Source organism: Mercenaria mercenaria, unplaced genomic scaffold (assembly GCF_021730395.1).
Source record: "Mercenaria mercenaria strain notata unplaced genomic scaffold, MADL_Memer_1 contig_3085, whole genome shotgun sequence".
In the NCBI taxonomy this organism is placed as follows: domain Eukaryota; kingdom Metazoa; phylum Mollusca; class Bivalvia; order Venerida; family Veneridae; genus Mercenaria; species Mercenaria mercenaria.
In genome coordinates this window covers 16,035-37,118 of record NW_026461192.1, presented here as the reverse complement: position 1 = coordinate 37,118, position 21,084 = coordinate 16,035, and the positions used below count along the sequence as shown (strand labels likewise).

At 36.8% G+C, this 21,084-nt stretch overlaps 1 protein-coding gene across 1 annotated transcript in view; it reads left to right on the top strand.

Moving 5' to 3' along the window:
* The window catches only part of LOC128552721 (uncharacterized), a gene marked incomplete at both ends in the record, with an annotated part of 53,260 nt that overhangs the window by 16,590 nt on the left and 15,586 nt on the right, over nt 1-21,084 (top strand). The window contains 2 exons of the mRNA XM_053533769.1: nt 5,433-5,536; nt 7,329-7,448. Coding sequence (XP_053389744.1) covers nt 5,433-5,536; nt 7,329-7,448 — 224 coding nt within the window. The remainder of the gene's footprint in view (nt 1-5,432; nt 5,537-7,328; nt 7,449-21,084) is intronic.

Below are 21,084 nucleotides of genomic sequence, written 5' to 3'. Positions count from 1 at the left end.
TGTGATGATTTTCAAACGCGTATTATTATGACGCCTATCACTTTATGAAATTTCGCACTATATTTCCTTTGAATTAATATATCCAGCATTCCAGTGAATTTTCATGAGAAACATAGCCTATAATTGTGAAACTACAGTCGACATCGTACTTGCGACCACTTCTATTAAGCGATTTTTGTATTAAACGATCGGTCAAAATCCGTCCCGAACGTTTCAGTACATAAATTCATTCCATTAAACGACTTTTTTATTAAACGACTAGCGACCACATGAATGTAGTCCCGACAGGTAAAATATTCGACAAAAGTATCTATTAAGCGACCCGTAAAAAATCTACCGGGCATTTCTTCATCTGTGTAATTAGCGAGTACGTTTTGCACGTGACTGAATGCAATTTACCTTTGTATCACTCGAAATGACAAACACTCTAGCCATAATTTTCACGGATTTTGGACTTGAAAAAGTGTTTACGATGTTAAAACAGATTTTTTAGCCATGTTCATAATAAATACAGTTACATTAACAGTTTTAAAAATAACTTTTCTTTTCATCTGACTGAAATTCATAAAGAGACGATTCCATTAAGAGACCACTTCTCAGCAGTCCCTTGGGTGGTCTCTTAATACAATGTCAACTGTAAATGATTTTATGATTCAAAAGAAAAAAAACTTATATATGTAATTACATGAAGTTTTACACTTATCATGTAAACACAATTGTTTCAATATAATCCATACTCAATGAAAATAAACACGTGTTCTTGTACATTCATTCACATCGTTTTCATTCTTAAACTCTGTCATATGTCAAAAGGTACTTTTGTACGTCGTGGACGTTGCGATCGTCGTAAACCAGTATACGTCGGTGACGACTCCTCCTTATTAACATCCTTGATTTGTCCATGAAACTCTTTAAATTTTAATATGTCTCGTGTAATTAACTTTCCATTCAAGTTAATTGTTATTGCCGAACCTTTCCTTTTAACAACTTCTCCGGGGATCGGATGATACGGTGTTTGATTTTTCGTGTAGTTTTTACGTCGCAGAAGTACTTTATCTCCAACTTTCACATCACGGTGCTGAGCATGTCGTGTTTTGTCAGCATACTTTTTGTTTTTCATTTTAACATACTTATCTTGTTGTCTGACTTTCGCAGTGAATTTGGGTAATTTTGTGTTTAGTTTACGTCCGAACATTATCTCAGCTGGAGATAACTGTGTTGTACTGTGAGGTGCGTTTCTATAGTTCAGCAAGAAACTTGTTATTTCATCTTTTACACTATTTCTAGAAATTGCGGCAGATTTTATTGCTTTTGAGAGCGGTTTCATGAAAGATTCTGCTATAGGATTACCCATCGGCTGCAGCGGAGTTATTTTCCTATGCTTGAATCCTGCATGTTCTGCATACTCTCTGAATGCATGGCTTTGGAACGGAGGACCGTTGTCGCTTCGAAGCACTTGGCAATACCCGAACATCGCGAAAACTGACTCTAATTTGCTAATGACTGTGTTCGCCGTAAGACTTTTCAGTTTCTCAACAATAGGATATCTCGAATAATCGCAAATGATTACCATGTAATAAATTCCTGCTGAAAATGGTCCACAAAAATCAACAGAAACTTCCGAAAACACAGAATTTGGTAATTCCGAGATTTTGATAGGATCTGGCACTGTTTGTTTTGTTGTTGTTTGGCATGATACGCATTTCCTGATTTCTTGATCAACTAGTCTGTCCATGTACGGAAACCAGCAAGTTTTACTTAATAAAGCCTTTGTTTTCACACGACCGATATGTCCTTGATGTGCTAATTTACACACTTGTCGCTGAAATTTTGTTGGCACGCACAGTCTTGTACCACGTAGCAGTACTTGTCCGTTTTCTATGTCAAGCACAGACAGTTCTTTAGATACCATTTCGTAGCACTTAAACGAATCATCAACTGCACACTTTTGTAATTTCCAATCATTTGATTTCATTGCTTTTATTATACACTGTTAGACACAGTCGTCCTGTGTTGCACGTGCAATATCCGCTAATGTCACAGCTTTAGGAAGCGCATTGTTTACTATGAAATTCACATAAGCCTCGGCGATGCTATAGACTGATTCTCGTTTGATTGGGTTCTGGATAAATAGTCGCTTATATGTGACGGACCCGGTACCCAGACAACTTCGAAATTGTAAGTCGTAAGTTTTAATCTCCATCGTTCGAGACGTGCTGATTGAATGTCCTTGATACTGTTTAAAATTCCAAGAATTGGGCGATGATCTGTTTCCAAGATAAACTTTTTCCCAAACAGGTAAAGATTGAAATGAGTGATACTGTGCACGGCTGCTAATGTTTCGATTTCTACTTGCGAATAGCGTTGCTCTACTTCAGTTAAAGATCTACTAGTGTATGCCACTACTTTGCCCTCTTGTGTTAAAATCCCTGACACGCCTACTGGGGATCCATCAACCCAGAGTTCTGTTTTTTCCTTGGGATCAAAGTACGCGAGTACTTTATCACTTTGCAACACAGACTTCAGAGGAATGAATGCTGATTTGTGTGAGTCATTCCATTTAAATTTCACGCCTTGCTGCGTTAATTTATGCAGGGGTTCTGTTAGCGTAGAGTAATTGTCTATGAATCGGGACAGGTAACTTTTGACCTCAAATGCACTTTTAGGTCGTTCTGTTTTCTTTAAAGCTTCCACTTTTTTCGGATCTGGCGAGATTCCCTGGTCTGAAAATACGTATCCATAGAACGCAATTTTTGATTGTCCGAATTCGCACTTGTTTTTATTTAAAGTGAGATTATTCTCTGTCAAACGTCGACATAATGCTTCTAGATTTCTGTCATGTTCCTCTCGCGTTTTACCATGAATGATTATGTCATCACTGATATTCATGACACCTTTTAATCCACTAAGAGCTTGGCGTATTTCGTTTTGAAATATTTCCGGAGCTGCGTTAACACGGAAATTCAGACGTTTATAACGACGTAGACCAACATGAGTGGCGAATGTTGTCATATTGCGTGATTCTTGTGATAACGGTATCTGGTGAAAACCTTTTACCAGATCTACGTGACTGAAAACGGTTGAGCCGTTGCGAGCCATCAGAATGTCGTCAATCGTTGGTGTCACGTGACGTTCACGTTTGATAGCCTTGTTTGCGTGTCTCATATCGACACATATTCGGATTTCTTCAGGAGCGTGAGGCTTGCTAGTGATTACCAGGTTTGATACCCAAGGAGTCGGACCGTCGATCTTTTCTACAACGTCAAGGTCTTCAAGGCGTTGGAGCTCTTTCTCGACCTTTTCTCTGACGTGAAACGGAACACGCCTTGGCGGCTGTGTTGACGGAACAACTGATTCGTCGACGTGGAATTTAACTTCAACATCTTTAAGTTTTCCTAGCCTATTGAACAACTGACTATATTTTTCACACAGTTCCTTGTAGTCACTGTTTCTCATACTGTTTATCACAGGTACGATTCCCAACTCTACAGCTGTTTCATAACTGATAATGTTTTCTGAATTTCCTTTGATATTTTGAAAATCATTAAAGAACAAATTGACTGTCAGATTCCACTGTTAATCTATACATTCCTTCAATATGAATATGAAAGGGTAGGCTTTTATTTCCGATTTTTCAAGTTTTTGGCGTTGGTGACATTTTATCAATCACTGACTGGCTAATAATGTTAATTGAACTTCCCGTATCGATCAAAACTTTCGTGTCAATGTCATTGATTTTAACATTTATTCTCGGCACATTCTTTGATTTCACAGATCTGATTTCTTCACGCATTCCGTATGTAACTTCCGAGTCAGAGCTTTCAAAATTGTCAGAATTTTCGCTATCATTCTCTTTTATTTCATGTAATTGTCGTGATCTTCTGCTGATTTGCTAAATTCGTTTGTAACAGACTGATAACAGGTGATTCTTTTTATGACAGTAATTACATGTACATCCATAGGCGGGGCACTGTCCGTGGTGCGGATATGTTCCACCACAGTTTCTACAGGGTTGTTCGGATTTTGAAACTGACGTCGTTGTTTAGGTCGCGGGTGATGTTGTTGTTGACGTGCAGGCACACGCATTGGTTGTTTTTTATTTTTTGTTGTTGTTGTTGACTTTGTTTCGTCTTAATCCGTTGAATACCATCTTGATGCGTACTTCTTTCCATCTCTGATGCTTGTTTTCTAGCTATTTCCATAGATCTTCCGAGAATTAAAATATCCTGCAATGATCTTTCTTCTTCCAGGCATTTTGTTCTGAGGGATTTAGAGGTCCATCCTTGAATGATCTGACTTTTTATTTCATCGTCCTTATTTGAAAATTCACAAAGTTCTGATTTTTGACGGAGACGCGTACAAAACTGATCAATTGATTCATCCGATGTTTGTTTGATATTTCTAAATTCAAAACGTTCGAATTCCCTGTTCTATACTCTACACATATACTCTCACTCACCATATTACAGAATAGTGTAATAATAGAGGCAATGCAATAAAAGATGCTGTTCTTTGATTCGCTGAGAGGCGGAGCTAAACATGAATACATTAAATACTACATATGTTAAGATCTCCAATTTTATTCGATCAAATGTACGTGTTGGTTCTATCCTATCTGACTTCTGATATTGTTCGTTCGAAAACTATGCTTGCAATCGAACGTCAACTTCAGCAATGCTTGAATCGAGGTTCATTCTGTACTTTAAATTTTTCGGTTATTGACGAATCAAAATTTCTTCGTTTTACATCTGATAAAACATGTATATATGTACCTTATGTAAAGTATCTGAAGTGAATGAATGAAGTATTTAAGGTTGTTTGAAATATCGATTGTGAAGCCGACTGCAAGTTTTTAATAAGATTCCATAGAGCTTTGATAAGGTCCAAAACAGATTTTGGCCGTGTTGTGGTTATGGTTTTGCAAAGAAACTTTTATTTACAGATGTTACTATACACAATCATGGTCTTCGTATTGCGTTTGATGCATTTATAATCCACCAGTTCATATGTCATCTCCAATTGACTCGTTCTTATCTTCTGAGGAGAGAAGATCAGCCTGAATGTTAACAATGTAAAGCATCACTTACTATTGAATATATTTTAATTTTGCGGACTTCGTTTAAAACAAATTCTACCAACAACATTTGTCTTTTCTACACGTAAAACAAATAGGCATTCGTTTTAAGATCTGCTACTGCGATATTGCTATGTTTACAAGTGATATTGTTAACACTATACATATGTCGATTAATGATTTCTAGCGATATTTTCCAATTTACGTTTCAGATTTAACTCGTCTTGGAAATATAAAACCTTTTTGTATCGGTGTGCAGTAACATGAATCTCATCTTTTCATTCAATTTATTGTAAACTTCACCAGACCTGATTAATATTCAGTTTATTACAAATGTTTGTATTACATTCTCTTTCAGTCATTCGAGAACTGTTAACAGGGATTCCTTTCTATGTTGAAGGAAAAAAAGAACATCAACAGCTGAAAAAAATGAATGAATTAATCATTTCGATGGCAATGATGGTAGAGTGATATTCAAATTGCTAGCAAATTTTCTTGTTGTTAACTGTTTGATGATCACAAGTTTCTTATAACAGTTTTACTCAAGACCATGTATAAAAGTGAAACCTGCCTGAAATTTTAATACATAATTACATAAACGAAATTTTGAGAAAATTATACATTTTTTGCCCCCCACCCCCATTTGTGGTGGGGGCATATAGATTTGCTCTTGTCCGTGCGTCCGTCCGCCCGTCTGTGCGTCCGTCCGAAGGTCGTGACGCGCCAAGCTCAAAAAGTATTTGATATAAATTGATGAAACCTTGCATAAATCTTTATCATGATATGAACTTACGCACCTCCTATTTTTCGTCTGGCTTCGTCCCCTATTTTTAGAGTTATGGCCCCTGAAATAGTCAAAAATGCACATTTTTACCTTGTGACACGCCTAGCTAAAAAAATATTTGATATAGATTCATGAAATCTTGCATGAGTCTCAATCATGATATGAACTTGCGCACCTCCTATTTTTCATCTGGGTCCGCCCCCTATTTCCAGAGTTTTGGCCCCTGAAATAGTCAAAAATGCACATTTTCACCTTGTGACGCGCCTAGCTCAAAAAGTATTACATATAAATTGATTAAACCTTGCATGAGTCTTTATCATGATATGAACTTGCGCACCTCTTATTTTTCATCTGGCTCCGCCCCCTATTTTTAGATTTATGGCCCCTGAAATAGTCAAAAATGCACATTTTCACCTTGTGACACGCCTAGCTCAGAAAATATTTGATATAGATTCATGAAACCTTGCATGAGTCTTAATCATGATATGAACTTGCGCATCTCCTATTTTTCATCTGGGTCCGCCCCCTATTTCCAGAGTTTTGGCCCCTGAAATAGTCAAAAATGCACATTTTCACCTTGTGACGCGCCTAGCTCAAAAAGTATTACATATAAATTGATTAAACCTTGCATGAGTCTTTATCATGATATGAACTTGCGCACCTCTTATTTTTCATCTGGCTCCGCCCCCTATTTTTAGAGTTATGGCCCCTGAAATAGTCAAAAATGCACATTTTCACCTTGTGACACGCCTAGCTCAAAAAAATATTTGATATAGATTCATGAAACCTTGCATGAGTCTTAATCATGATATGAACTTGCGCATCTCCTATTTTTCATCTGGGTCCGCCCCCTATTTCCAGAGTTATGACCCCTGAAATAGTCAAAAATGCACATTTTCACCTGGTGACACACCTAGCTCAAAACGTATATGATATAAATGGATGAAAACTTACATGAGTCTTTTATCATGATATGGACTTGCACACCTTTTATTTATTTGCTGGCTCCTCCACCTATTTTTAAAGTTATGGCCCCTGAAATAGTAAAAAATGCACATTTTCACCTAATTATGTGCCTAACTCAAAAAGTATTTAATGTAAATTCATGAAACCTTGCTTGAGTCTTTATCATAATGTGACCTTGGACATTTGGCATTCTTCTTGAGAATCTTAGCATTATGAGTTATGGCCCTTGAAATAGCCAAAATAGTGGATTTTTTGTTTGTGATGCTCATAGCTCAAAAAGTATATGGTATAGAATAATGAATCCTTTTCATAATTATTTTTTGAGGCTATACCCCATTAAGACTGCAAACATTTGAATTATTTTCTCTTATTTGTGACAAATGTACCAGTGGGAGGCACACCCTGTGTCCTACAGATACATTCTAGTTTTAATTTATTTTCAAAAGTATAATAATGACCGAGTTCTATTCTTCTTTACCTTTAAAGATGTCAGAATCTTTTCAGGAAATGTGGACACCTAAAAAGAAACCAACAAAAGAGGCAGAACAACTTAACAAACTTAGTAGTACATGCATTCGCGATGAAGATGGAGTTTCATCAAATTACGTTTTGAGTGTAATAGAGGTAAGTTCTTTCATTCCATAAAAACAATGTTGAATATCTAACAGGAAAAAGCCAAGTTCGAAGAACGCAGCTTTCCTAAACAGAAATCCACAGCAGTGCATACAGAGACGTATATGCGGCCAGTCAACATGCATACAGACTAAGTAAATCCACCAGTCAACGAGGAAGAAATGGGAAAAGATAGGAATACACTGGGACAAAGCCTTGGAACAGTCAGTGGCAAAACCCCTTTTTATCATGTTTATCATTATACACTCTACAAAGATACTGCCTCGAGATAGTACGGCAACAAAAAAGAGAAATTTTAGAGATCAGAAAAAAAAAGCTATATTTCCTATGAAGGTTTTGAAAATTAGTTACTGACAGATTATATGTTATGGAAACACATGATAATTAGTTTGTAGGATGAAAAATGTTTGTAGCGGAGTACCGGAGATAAACTGTCCTAATAATAAAGCTTTATCTTTATCAGCCGTTAGGTAAGAATTCCTCCGTGGTGTTGCAATCACGAAGGTAGAAGATGTTTTATTGCCGAGGCGACCAGAGCTCGAATCCTGACGTCGAAAAATTTTGTTCTTGACTTCGCATTTTAAGATAGTTTAGAAACGAAACGAATCGTTTCTAATGTGCATAATATTATTGTCACAAGGTGAGAAAAATGTACAGCCAGACCGGACCCAGGGCCTCGAATATAGTACCAGTACTCTACCGACTGAGTTATCCGGTCGCCTACACATTTGTCCCTGTTAATATTCAAGTTCTATACCGCGACAGTCTTCAATATTCTATGATAACCATAGCCAAAATCTGGATTCAAGTCCCTACAGCTATGTAAGGAGCAAACTATCTAACTAACTAATTAACTACTTTTTATACTAACTTACAACATAATCCTGTACCGCCTCGGTAGCCTAGTGGTAGAGCGTCCGCTTCGAGTGCGGGAGGTCGTGGGTTCGATCCCCGGCCGCGTCATACCAAAGACGTAAAAAAATGGTACTAGCAGCTTCTTCCCTTGGCGCTCAGCATTAAGGGGATAGTGCTAGGACTGGTCAGCCCGGTGTCAGTATAATGTGACTGGGTGGGGTATCATGCCACGTGTCTACGGCGTGATATTCCAGTGAGGCAGCACTATAAAGTTGTGCTTTAGTTTGTGCATTGTGCTCACTGCTACAAGTAGACACCGTCGTTTATATGACGGAAAATTGTTGAAAAAGACGTTAAACCCGAACACACACACAACATAATCCCAAAAAAACTGGTAGCTCAAAACACTTTCAAGACAAAACGTAATTTTTTGGCATGCAATGAAACTAGTGCATTTTTCTAACAAATGAATTCTGAGAAGTCTTTATCAGAATTGTGATGCGCTACGGTTTCTGCTAGATAACATATTCATTAAATTTGGAAATAAAACGTATAGACAAGCAATTTGTATTCCTATGGGGACAAAATGCTCATTGCTGGTTTCTTCCTATACTCTATACTGTTAAGAACTTCCTTCATCGATGTAGGTTCGAGTCTCACTCGGGGCGTTGAATTCTTCATGTGAGGAAGCCATCCAGCTCGCTTACGGAAGGATGATGGTTCTACACAGATGCCCGCTCGTGATTAATTAATGCCCGTAGAGGCACCTGGGGTCTTCCTCCACCATCAAAAGCTGGAAAGTCACCATATGACTTATTGGGCGCATTCGGCATACAAACCCGTGTAACTCTGACTAGATCACCCGAGTTCACCTGAGTAACACGAGTAATAATTGTAGTCCGAACGCTTTATCGAGTAACTGAAATGATGGAGAACATTACCTATATGCTAAGAGTTTAAAAGCTTCTGAGCTGTAACAATAATAAAGAATGTTGCTACTTTTGACACATAATGACTTCATTTTCCAAAATAAACAGCTGATCAGACGAGAAAGTATCCCTTTGTATCAGAAATTGTGTTGAATTAGTGGTCTACATGTATATGTTTTCATGTATGCGGTATAGTGCTGTTAGTTGATTGCATTGTCGCTGCGTGTATCTTAAGTAATGTTTGCATTTTCAAAGACAATGAAATAAATGATTTTTGCGAAGAACCTAATATTGATATATGTTTGATGTCTGGTATCGTTGTTAGAGATGAACTGGTACTACTTCTGTCAGAGTGCAAAATCAGCCTGGGTTATTATCAATCGACTTTTTAGATTCTGGGATCAAGTAATACTTGGAAAAAATGTTCAGCCCATAATGTTTAATAGACTAGAAATTTCTGTTATATGTTAATTTATACTTTAATTCATTTCTGAAGCACGGTGAGAGAATCCACTTTCCACATTTTAGCTGAATGCCAGGGACAGTTGCTAATATATTTACCATTTTCAACTACTTTCTTGACAGTTGATCGAATCCGCAACCTTTAGCCAGGGACGTTGATCTATCACTTAGCCATGTCCATGAATAAGCTCAACTCTGCTGTCTCTATACCCCCATGCTAATGAATTTCTTTTCTTTTATTTGAATGAAAATGTTTTTGTTTAAAATGACATGAATTCACCATGCTCACAAAAAACACATAACAAACAGTATGCTTTTTTCAAACTTTGTACGTAGTACATCCATGAAATGTGCTAAATGCTACTTTGACTTTTAAAAGACCAAGTACCAGTTCTTGATGTTGTTCAATCGGGTCCAACACCATTTCCTACAATTTAATTGCCATATATGACTGACAGTCACTAACAAATGTTCACTCTCCTTGGCAAGCTTAGCAACCTAAGTGCACTTTCATAAGGAACTAACAACTCTACATTCGCATGAACTGAGGTAGACTGCAAATGGCCATGGAATGAATTTCTTCGCTAACCGGATCGAACTCGTGACCTTTGGACTGGCAGTACAGTGACTCAACTACTGAGATAACTAGACAACATACCATATGTGTCTGTGGAAAGAAAGTTTGTCGACAAGTAGGGAGGTTGAATTTTTTACTTGCAACTCCTAAATCAATGTGTGGCTTCTTTTGTGGATTATTTATCCTTATCACCCATAATGTGTTCTTAAGTCTAGATGTTTTTTCTCAAAGTTGTCCCTTGTGAACCTAGAAAGAAAACTTACAAGCTTTAAGAATCAGATCGAGAACCCTCGAAATATGCTTGACATGGATGTTGCTGTAAGAAGCAGATTTTTCAACCTCTGTCCTAGTAAGCAGTATTTACAGATGGGGGTTGGGCATGAAAGACAAAAGAGCATTTCAAGTTACTCTGCATTTAGAAGAAAGTAAAAGGTTTTCAAAGAACAATGACAGCACGCTCCACTATTCGAAGGCAATTGTCAATATAAATGATTTTCGGTTCTAGAATTGAAATAATGATTCAAGGACTTTTTGACATGATTCTATGAACTGGCTTTAAAACTCTGAATAGTTTTCAACCCAGTACCGCCTTTAGTTTTGGTAAGAGCAACTTGACTAAAATAAAGGGACATAACTTTGCCAAAATTAAAACAAATGTTATGGGACTTGATGTATTTAGCTTACTTTACAATCCTGAAGACATGTGAGAAATTTCAACCCAATGACCCTATTAGTTTTGCAGGCAAACCCAACAATATTTATGCACAAGAAAGAGGGCATAACTTGTCCTTCCTTTACAACACTGGAGATATGTATGGAAGTTTCAGTCCAATATCTACATTAGTTTCCGAGATAATTACTTGCATGCAAAACTTTAATCAGCTTTTTCTAAGTTTAAACAGTGGGGCATAACCTGGCCAAAGGTCAAGTAAGAGTTATGGGAGTTGATGCTATGTCCTTCACAACATGGAAGACATGTGTGAAGTTTCAACCCAGTATCTGCATTAGTTAAAATAAATATAACTTCCATGCAAAACCTTAACCCCAAAAAGGGGTCTGACTCAAGTAAGAGTTATGAGGCTTGTGACATGTTGATATGACCTTAATTTACAGATCCAAAGAAATGTGTGAAGTTTTAACCAAACATCTGCATTAGTTTGGATATACTAACTTGCATGTAAAACTTAAAACTGCATTTTCTAAGTCCAAAAGGGGCATAATTTTGTCAAATGCATATTAGAGTAATGAGACTTGATCATCTGCGGTTAGTTGATGATCTTAAAAAGTAAAATTGGGTTTCAAAGCAATATGTCTATAAATGAAACCCATAATTTACATTATATTCGATCAAGAGATATCTAACGTGGTTATTTTGGTAGATCTTATGAGTTAAACGACTTGTGTGAAATTTCAATTCAATATCATCTGCGCTTATTGAGATAAAGACTTAATAGTAATTGCACCCAAAACTTTACCACCATGTTTAAAGTATTAATGCATTTGGATACGATCACCCGCCATTCAGGAGGTAGAATTCGGGTGACACAACTACCATCGCCCGGGTTACACGAGTTATACTCGAGTAATACCCAGGGTGACTCGGGTTAGCTCGAGTATGTATTCCGAACGCGCCCATTATTTTTTCGGTGCGACGTTAAACCCAAGAAATAAATAAATGTTTTGAACGAGGTTTCGTGCTACGTTTGTCCACTAAAACACAGTTGAATATTATTGAAGCTTTTAATAGAACCTCGAGGTATCTTAATGATGCATTAGATATGCACAACCTATAATTTTCAGAAATGATAAAACACATTTATTCAAATGATTTACAACTTTAAAAGTTTTATACCTCATTTTGGATTCACATGTAACAGTTGAGAAAAGTAGTTGAGAAACGAAACTATTTGATAAAAGAGACTATTTCAGTTTTTGAAATTGTCAACTTTCCCCACCTAGTCGGGCGACATCATACGGTGTCCATATTTCAAAACTTATTCGTTTTCGTTATGCGACAGCTTGCTCAAACTTGTAGGGTTGTAATGATAGAAATCTTCATCATATCAACAGAGTTACCAGTATTATACACTACGGAAGCCTTATATTAAATTTTACCAGTAATAGTTCAAAAATATACAGATCTTTAAACCCTTCTAAAACTAGGTATCACGCCCCCCTCCCCGTTAAATACAGGGATGTAGTTTATAATCTCTGAAAAACTAAACATAATGTTATTTTAATCAAATATTTGTAAAAATATGTCAGTAAGTATATCAAAAGAGGATAGAATGTGAAATTCAAAAAGCACACTATATGTTTGGCGATCGATTAGCCCCTCCTCAGTTATTCGATACATTTGCCTATTCGATGGTGCGGTGACTAACAGAATGCAAAACTCTTTCATGCTTTTCTCCTAGATTCTACAAAATAGTACAAACGGGGTGGAATTTTGTCTTGCAGCTTGCTTAGTCGTGCCTTTAAACGTAAGGCTCTTGATACTTTGAGTTCAAACGAGGAATTGAGTACACCGGTGTAATCATATCTTAGATTGATGTGCGTGAACTTAGCCAGAGCAGCCAGAGTAGCCAGAGTTCAGCCAGAGATCAGCCAGAGTAGCCAGAACTCTGGTTACTCTGGCTGGCCAGAGTTCAGCCAGAGTAGCCAGGACTCAGCCAGAGTTTCTAGGATTTTAACATGTTCTGGCTACTATGGTCAGCCATAGTAGCCAGAGTAACCAGGATTGCATTTGCTCTTGTTATTCTGGCTGGCCAGAGTAGCCAGAGTTTCTAGGATTTTAACATGTTCTGGCTACTCTGGTCCTGACCAGAGTAGCCAGAGTAACCAGGATTTCATTTGCTCTAGCTACTGTGGCTAGCCAGAACAGCCAGAATTTCCGAGATGCCCATTAGTACTAGCTACCCTGGCTAGCCAGAATAGCCAGAGAAAATTCAGTAAACCCTCTTGCGAAATCTACATCTACATCTACATAAGTACTCCCAACAATCAATTACTGATTATAATTTGGAGGTCGAGGCAGTTGTTAAAAGCATGTTGCTATGTTACATGATACATGATATTCATGTGTTAAGAGAGTAAGAGCAGTAATATATACACCTATGTTAAAAATTTAAAAAAAAACTGGATGATGACATTAGTACATACACGAGTGTAGGCCAGATGAGAAGCACTGAAGGTTTACACTGTCTTTGATATTATTAGGTAAGGCATTCCAGTATCTGATCGTGCGGGAAAAAAGGAGTTCATATGATATTGTGTTCTTGAAGATGGAATGATAAAGTTTAAAATTCTAGAGGCTGTCATGTGGTTATGATCTACAGAGACGAGGTTATATGATATTTTGTACAACATATTAGGGATGCATGTATTCTTCTCTGTTCTAGTGTCTGCCATTTAAGAGTTTCAAGCATTGATGTTACGCTGCTTTGGTATGAAAAGTTATTCATAACACATCTGGCTACAGCTCTTTGTACCTTTACTATCTCATATGCTAAGTTTTTCTACCACAGATGCCATATGGTGTTACAGTATTCTAATTAAGGGCGAACGTATGTTTTGTAGGCAATTTCTTTGATATTACGGTTATTACATTGTACATGTACATTTCTTTTTATAAATCTGAGAGTGTTACTAGCTTTTGAAGATGTAATTTCAATATGTTTTTTTTCCAAGTGAAGTCATCACTAATAGTAATCCCAAGATATTTAGTATTTTCTGTAGTTTTTAGTTCTTGATTATGTAATTTATATGGAAAGATGATATTTTTCTCTTTTTTTTTTAATTATTATTATGATTTCGCATTTATCAGAATTCCATAGACCAATTACGTTCCCATTCTTCTAATTTTGTCAAATCATCCCGGAGTTTGTAAGAGTCTACTAACGAGTCAGTGGTGAGATATATGATGTTGTCATCAGGAAATAAGCGTATTCTACCTTTAACAGAGTCGGGAAGGTCATTGATAGAAAAAGGAAGAGGCAAGGACCCAACACTGAACCTTGGGGAACGTCCTGAAATAATTGGTAAAGAGTGTGAGCCTTCAGCTACTACAGATTTAGAACGATTACTAAGGAAATATTGAATCCAGGATAGAGATGTTTTGTTGACACCAAGTTTCATGAGTTTATAGAGGAGTTGATGATCGATCTTGCCGAAAGCTTTCGAGAAATCCATTACAATGAGATCTGTTTTTATTTTATGCTAACTGGTGAAATGCTGAAAAATATCTGTGAGAATTTTCTCTATATCATTCACAGTACCGAACTTCTTTTTTTTTCAGATAAAATTATCTCCCTTGAAATATATTCTATAATTAACTCCCTTTATTACCTTTATAATGGCTGGTATAACATTCACTCCATACAGGAGACATGTACAGCTAGATACTCCTATATAGGACAAGCTAACTATAATAAAATTTGCAAAAGAAATAACAGTAAATAAATGTTCTAGAAATGTTACCTTGGTTGCTTGGCCTTGTCGTTAATGTAGCTAATTACGTCTTCCCTCCACTTTTCATCGATTCCTCACTATCGTATGGTAGATTATACTGGCGACAGCACATTTAGTTGGTTGTTGTCTTAGTTTATTATTACAAGACATCAACTCAACCTTACGTAATATGCCAGCATTTTCGTCGAAATTCTTCCCCACCCAGCCAGTTGTGTTCCAAATTCCAACCCTATTCGTTATGCTATACAGCTCCTAGATCAATATTTCTATTAAATCCATGATGATATTTAATTCTGCAGCTTGATTTTCCAAGGACTTTCGGATATCCCCCAGTTGATTACGAAAATTTGTTTATTTGCAGCGTGATATCGAAATATATCTTCACCGATAAGGGAGACAATTCTGATATTTTCACTCAGGCTCCGCCTTCGGGAAAATATCCAATGTCTCCCTCATCGGTGAAGATATATTTCGATATCACACTGCAAACAAACAAATATCCTCTATGTTTTCCAGATTGGAGATTGTCAAAAATTTCTCGTGTAAAGGATAATAGTTGAGTGTCACAGCTATGTTTGGAACGGAAGCCATGTTGGAAAGGTGTGAGAAGATTATTGACTATTTTGGTACACCCAGGGTTGTTTTCTTTTTGTGTTTTATGTATGAAGTGATTCATAAAAACGGATTTTAGCCAAAGTAGCCAGAGCTTTTAGGATTTTAACATGTTGCGAAATTACCCTTTTTTGTACTCTCAGGGATGATTTTTTGTGTTTTATGTATCAAGTGATTCATCTAACGGACTTCAAAGAATTGTCTTACTTTTCAGACAGCAGTCCTAAAATTGTTGAGTCCAAACACAGTCAATATCGCTTCATACCAAACACAAGTACCGAGTTAATACAACATGGGATGTTGATTGTCTGTTTCAACAAATGTTGACTTCACGTCAGCTTTCCAAAGAAAGTGTCGGCTGCGCAGAAAGATTGGCATAAAATACTATAGGAGTTCCCTTTAATTGTAAATTGCGGTATTTGAAAACACTTTTATCAAATTTTACATTTCCTAAATTCCAAATTACCTGAAGTCCTACACCAAATACTAGGGGAAATCCCTTGAATAACCAATACGAAGAACACTGGACTTGTTTTCTGCTGACAGGCCCTGTAACCATTCCCTTACGAAAAAAAATTCTTACGGTAGTTGTTTGTCACAGTAATGCTTTTTGACTGTCTTTAATCTTGTTTGGTTGTAGAGTATTTAAAATGTACTTTATTCCCTTGAAGGGAGGAGGCATATTAAATTTGCACTGTCACACTTCCGTCTTTTCATTCATCAGACTGTTGTCCATTTGTTCGCCACACTTTGGAGGCATTTGTCAGTAATCAGTGACTAATGTCACAGGTCTTGTTAATTCATTAATTTATTACATGACAAGCAGCTATTGGAGTGTGTCTGGACTCTTCTAGATATGAAAACCCTACCTTCCCATGTGTTTTTGTTGCAATAGATTTTTATTGACTGGATTTGTGACTTGATAGGAGTGGGTATGGAGTTGCAGAGGGGTGAGTGAAAAGTTTTGTTCTGGATGCTATGTATTTTCTCATATGAATGACATTCATAATTTTAACATGTCCAAAACATTGCGGAATTATACTAATTTCACTTTGGTAATGATTACATTTTACTCGGACTTTATCATAGACTCCCTGTGTAAAATCTCAAACTTCTAACTAAAATAAAGGTATTAATTCGATAATATATTTCAATGAAACTTAGTTTTGTTGTTTGTAGCATCATCTGCGGCATGTGCAGTGAAAAATCTTAATTTGATTTCTAAAATAGTGTGATATTTATTTCTAAAGTCACTATATGTTCATTGTAAATATACTTCGTTATACCCAAGTGGAAACTGGCAGGTACTCGAAAATGCAGCTCTCTGACTGGCCAGTTAGAACCCCTTATGTACTGTGATGTCATGATAAAATAGAGAAAATAGGAAACTTCACAGGTCGCTCAACACGACAGAAACGAAAATGTTGCAGGCTCGGTTTGATTGAGCCTGTTCATGGACGGTAGTGGAAATGCATGCTACCGTCCACGCCCTCTAGCCCCGGGTTGAGCAGAACTCAACCTTTTACATATGCTAAAAGTACAAAAATCAATTTAGAAACATCCGCAGATGTATTCAAACGGCGGTGAACATGGAACCTTCAATGATACACGTGTTGAGGCGTGTAATTCCATGAAGAGCGGCGTTTGGTCCCCAGATAAAGAAAAGGGTGTGCCCCAAACGAGAAAACAATGGGCAGAACTAAACAAACAGGAATTTAGGAAGGGGATCTAAGGTTATGGAGCCTGCGTATCACAGGAACTGTCAAAAGACAAAATTAAAAAGCAGGCACCATATCCAAGGGGTGATTATACAATACCCAAGGCTATGAAAGTGGGAGTATTGGAACCACCCAGGCCGAAATGGTCATGTTGAGAAACTAAACAGTACCAATAACACGACATAAAGGTCGTGCTGAACGATCTGAGAAGATCGAAATATAATAGCCCTGATTAAGTTATGAACAAGGAAAATAAGGTACCAACTGGCTTCATAGCGAGCGCGTAGCTCGCCTTACGGCAATATGTAGGCGATTATAACAAAAGTGTGCCAAATGAAGCAAAGTGATATAGCTGAAAAACCTACGTCGACGTCAGGGGGCCGTCAGTTTTTCTACTTCCGTCAAAGTCGGGGATTTTTTTTTTTGATTTTTTTTTTCATATTTGAGTTACATCCCTATATTCATTTAGATGTTTTTATTTTTAAAAAGTTATGTTATGGAAATAATTTCAGTTTTGCTTTTATTTTACGAAAAGCGCACCCTAGAGGACAGGTGCTCACAGGAAATGCTTTGTTCGCAGTGAAAACAGAACTTCATTTAATTGCTGAATATTACCCATCACTCAAAATTAATGCAAGATTTCCAGTGTGTAGAAAAATATATCATTTTGTTTTAAAAGACCAAGCATTGGCCAGAAAATGGAAAAGATGTCATTAATAAGCATAAAGTCACATGAACGCGGCAAATAGGTAATGACGTCACCGTGACACCGGCTTTCCATAAATTTTGCAACGTATGATATTCGTTGTTACAGGTATGATGACACTATTTTTTTTCTTTTGAAGTCAAGTGACTAGGTTTTCGCGAATTATTTTTAGCAGTGAATAGTTTCTTTGTCGTTTAAGCTACGGTCGCTCAGATGCTTTGCCTTTTTCATATTAGAATAATAAATCAATGCTTAATCTTTGCAGCTTAGAAAATGTCATATGAATCGGTACAGTGTTATTATATTAGTTTGACAAGTAGTTTTATCACAAAGTGACAAGGTGAGCTTTTGTGATCATATTTTGTCTGTGTGTGCCTACGTCAACAGTTGGCGTGAACACTCTAGACACCACAAGTTGTGTAGCAAGGGGACCCTCTTAGATTTAATATACTGTTACCCATCACTGAATATAACGGTGTTACACCGCCGAAACGTAAACAAAACAGCAGACGAACTACATGTTCCAAAAAAATGTCCAAATGTATACAGGTAAAAACTGAGTCTAGTTATAGTAAAACCACTAAATATTTATTCATTTTCTTAATCCTGTTTAATTACATGCAGAAAATATTCATTTCGACCCTGAAGACGAATCGTTTGGGTGCTTGATTACCGTCGGTATCGATAAACGCTTTCCTACTGGTTCCAATACTGGTACCCGGTGTAAGCTATATCGACGCCTTAGAAAAATCATGTGCAAAAAATGCTATTTTGAGAAAACAGTTTTTACATAAAAATGGGTTGTCTTCTTTGTAGATAGTTTTTTTTTTGTGTTTGCTTAAAATAGCATTTGCACATACGACCTTATTTTTCAAGCACCCAAACGATTCGTCCTCAGGGTCGAAATGACTGAGTACGAACTAACTTCTTATGAGACTAAGTTTTAGCCTATATAATCAGTCTAGAATATATTTTCTGCATGTAATTAAACAGGATTAAGAAATGATAAAAAAAATTTTAGTGGTTATACTATAACTAGACTCAGTTTATACCTGTATTTGGACAGCTGTTTGAACATGTAGTTCATCTGCTGTTTTGTTTACGTTTCGGCGGTGTAACACCGCTATATTCAGTGATGGGTAACAGTGTATTAAACCTAAGAGGGTCCCTTGCTACACAAAATTGTGGTGTCTGTCTAGAGTGTTCACGCCAATTGTTGACGTAGGCACACACAGATGAAATGTGATCACAAAAGCTCACCTTGTCACTTTGTGATAAAATTACTTTTCAAATTAATAGTAACACTGTACCGGTTCTTATGAAATTTTCTAAGCTGCAAAGATTAAGCATTGATTTATTATTCTATGAAGACAACTGGTACTTTATTTTCCTTATATCATTCATATGAGAAAATAAATAGCATCCAGAACAATACTTTTCACTCACCCCTCTGCAACTCCATACCCACTCTTATCCAGTCACAAATCCGGTCAATCAAAATCTGTTGCAACAAAGACACATAGGAAGGGAGGGTTTTCATATCTAGAAGAGTCCAGACACACTCCAATAGCTGCTTGTCATGTAATAGACTAACAAGTGAAAAGTTTTCCGCCGCCAGAAATGTATATTCAGATCTGTCATAATGAATGTCATTTTTTATTGTGAGAAATTTTTTTGGGCTAATGATCTCAAAAACAATTGGGGTCATTACAGGTCATGGCAATCTAAATATATTAAATCGTATCCTAAAAAAATCTAATATCTATAGTTTATGCAAACTAACCACACTTTCCTAACCAGAATCCTAACAGATGCAATGTAAACACATTTCCATTTACTCAACAGACTTTAGATATCTCTATCAAAGGTTATCATCTCACTGAACAGCTGATTATTTGTTTACATGTTATGTACGCAGATATTGATGACGTCATAGGCATCAATCCGTTGTTACAATTTAATATAAACAAAACGCATTATTCTACAAATCTCCGATAATCGTGGTAATCCTACATCACAACCAAATTATAAAATTCTTGTATCTAAGCCAAATGTACCACATGAAAGGCGAAAATTGTAAAAATGAAAATGTAAACAAAAGGATCGTGTGAACTAGGTCACAGCCATCCGAAAGCGGAAGTTGAAGCTGGTCGTAACTTACGATGTGTTACGTAAATGGTCGAAACGTGTCACGTGACCCAAGTTTTTTCTTATTTTAAAAAAAAGTAATAAATATATATACATAAATATAATATTTTATCATTTAAATAAAGTATTAGTGTAACACACATCTACGAATAAAAAAATACAGTATCGAAAACCTGTCACGTGACTTGATCCATGTCCCACACGCGAAAAAAAAAATAGCATACAAATAAGCCCACCGCCTCCTGGCGGCGAGTAATAAATTAACAAGATCTGTGACATTAGTCACTGATTAGTGACAAGTGCCTCCAAAGTGTGGCGGACAAATGGACAACAGTCTGATGAATGAAACGACAGAAGTGTGACAGTGCAAATTTAATACGCCTCCCTTCAAGGGAATAAAGGACATTTTACATTACAACCAAACAAGATTAAAGACAGTCAAAAATCATGATTGTGACAAAAAGCTACCGTAAGGGAATGGGGTTTTTTTCGTAAGGGAATGGTTACAGAGCCTGTCAGCAGAAAACAAGCTCCAGTGTTCTTCGTATTGGTTATTCAAGGGATTTCCCCTAGTATTTGGTGTAGGACATCCGGTAATTTGGAATTCAGGAAATGTAAAATTTTATATCATGACATGATATCAGTTGTGTCAAAGTAGAACAGCAACTGAAAAACACAAGGTACAAAACTTGTTAAGACCAGTCAGAAAGACAGTCATAATACTAAAGAAACTAATCCCTAGTCAAGACCATTACTAATAGCACATTTTATCAAGTTATGCTAATCGATTGGAATGCATGTGGACATCGACAAATTACGATAATTATGGAGGTCCAGTGTGGTATGGCATACAGCCGTATAAATACTGAAGATCCAGGATGGATGGGTGTCGCTTCGTCGTATCTACCCTTCATGGGAGGATGAATTTAGTGGTGGGTGCAGCAAAAACCCTTTGAAAACCTTATGGTAGTGCGAAGGATATGATATCTTTTCTGCTAGATGGGGAAAAATAAATAAGAAGCCAGAACCTGTATAAACTGTTAAAGGATAGAAGAACATGGTTTGAAAAATACCTTTTTACATGACACAGGCATATGACTAGCATGTGTGTATGATACAGCCTTGAATATCCCGACTCGCAATGCTTTTA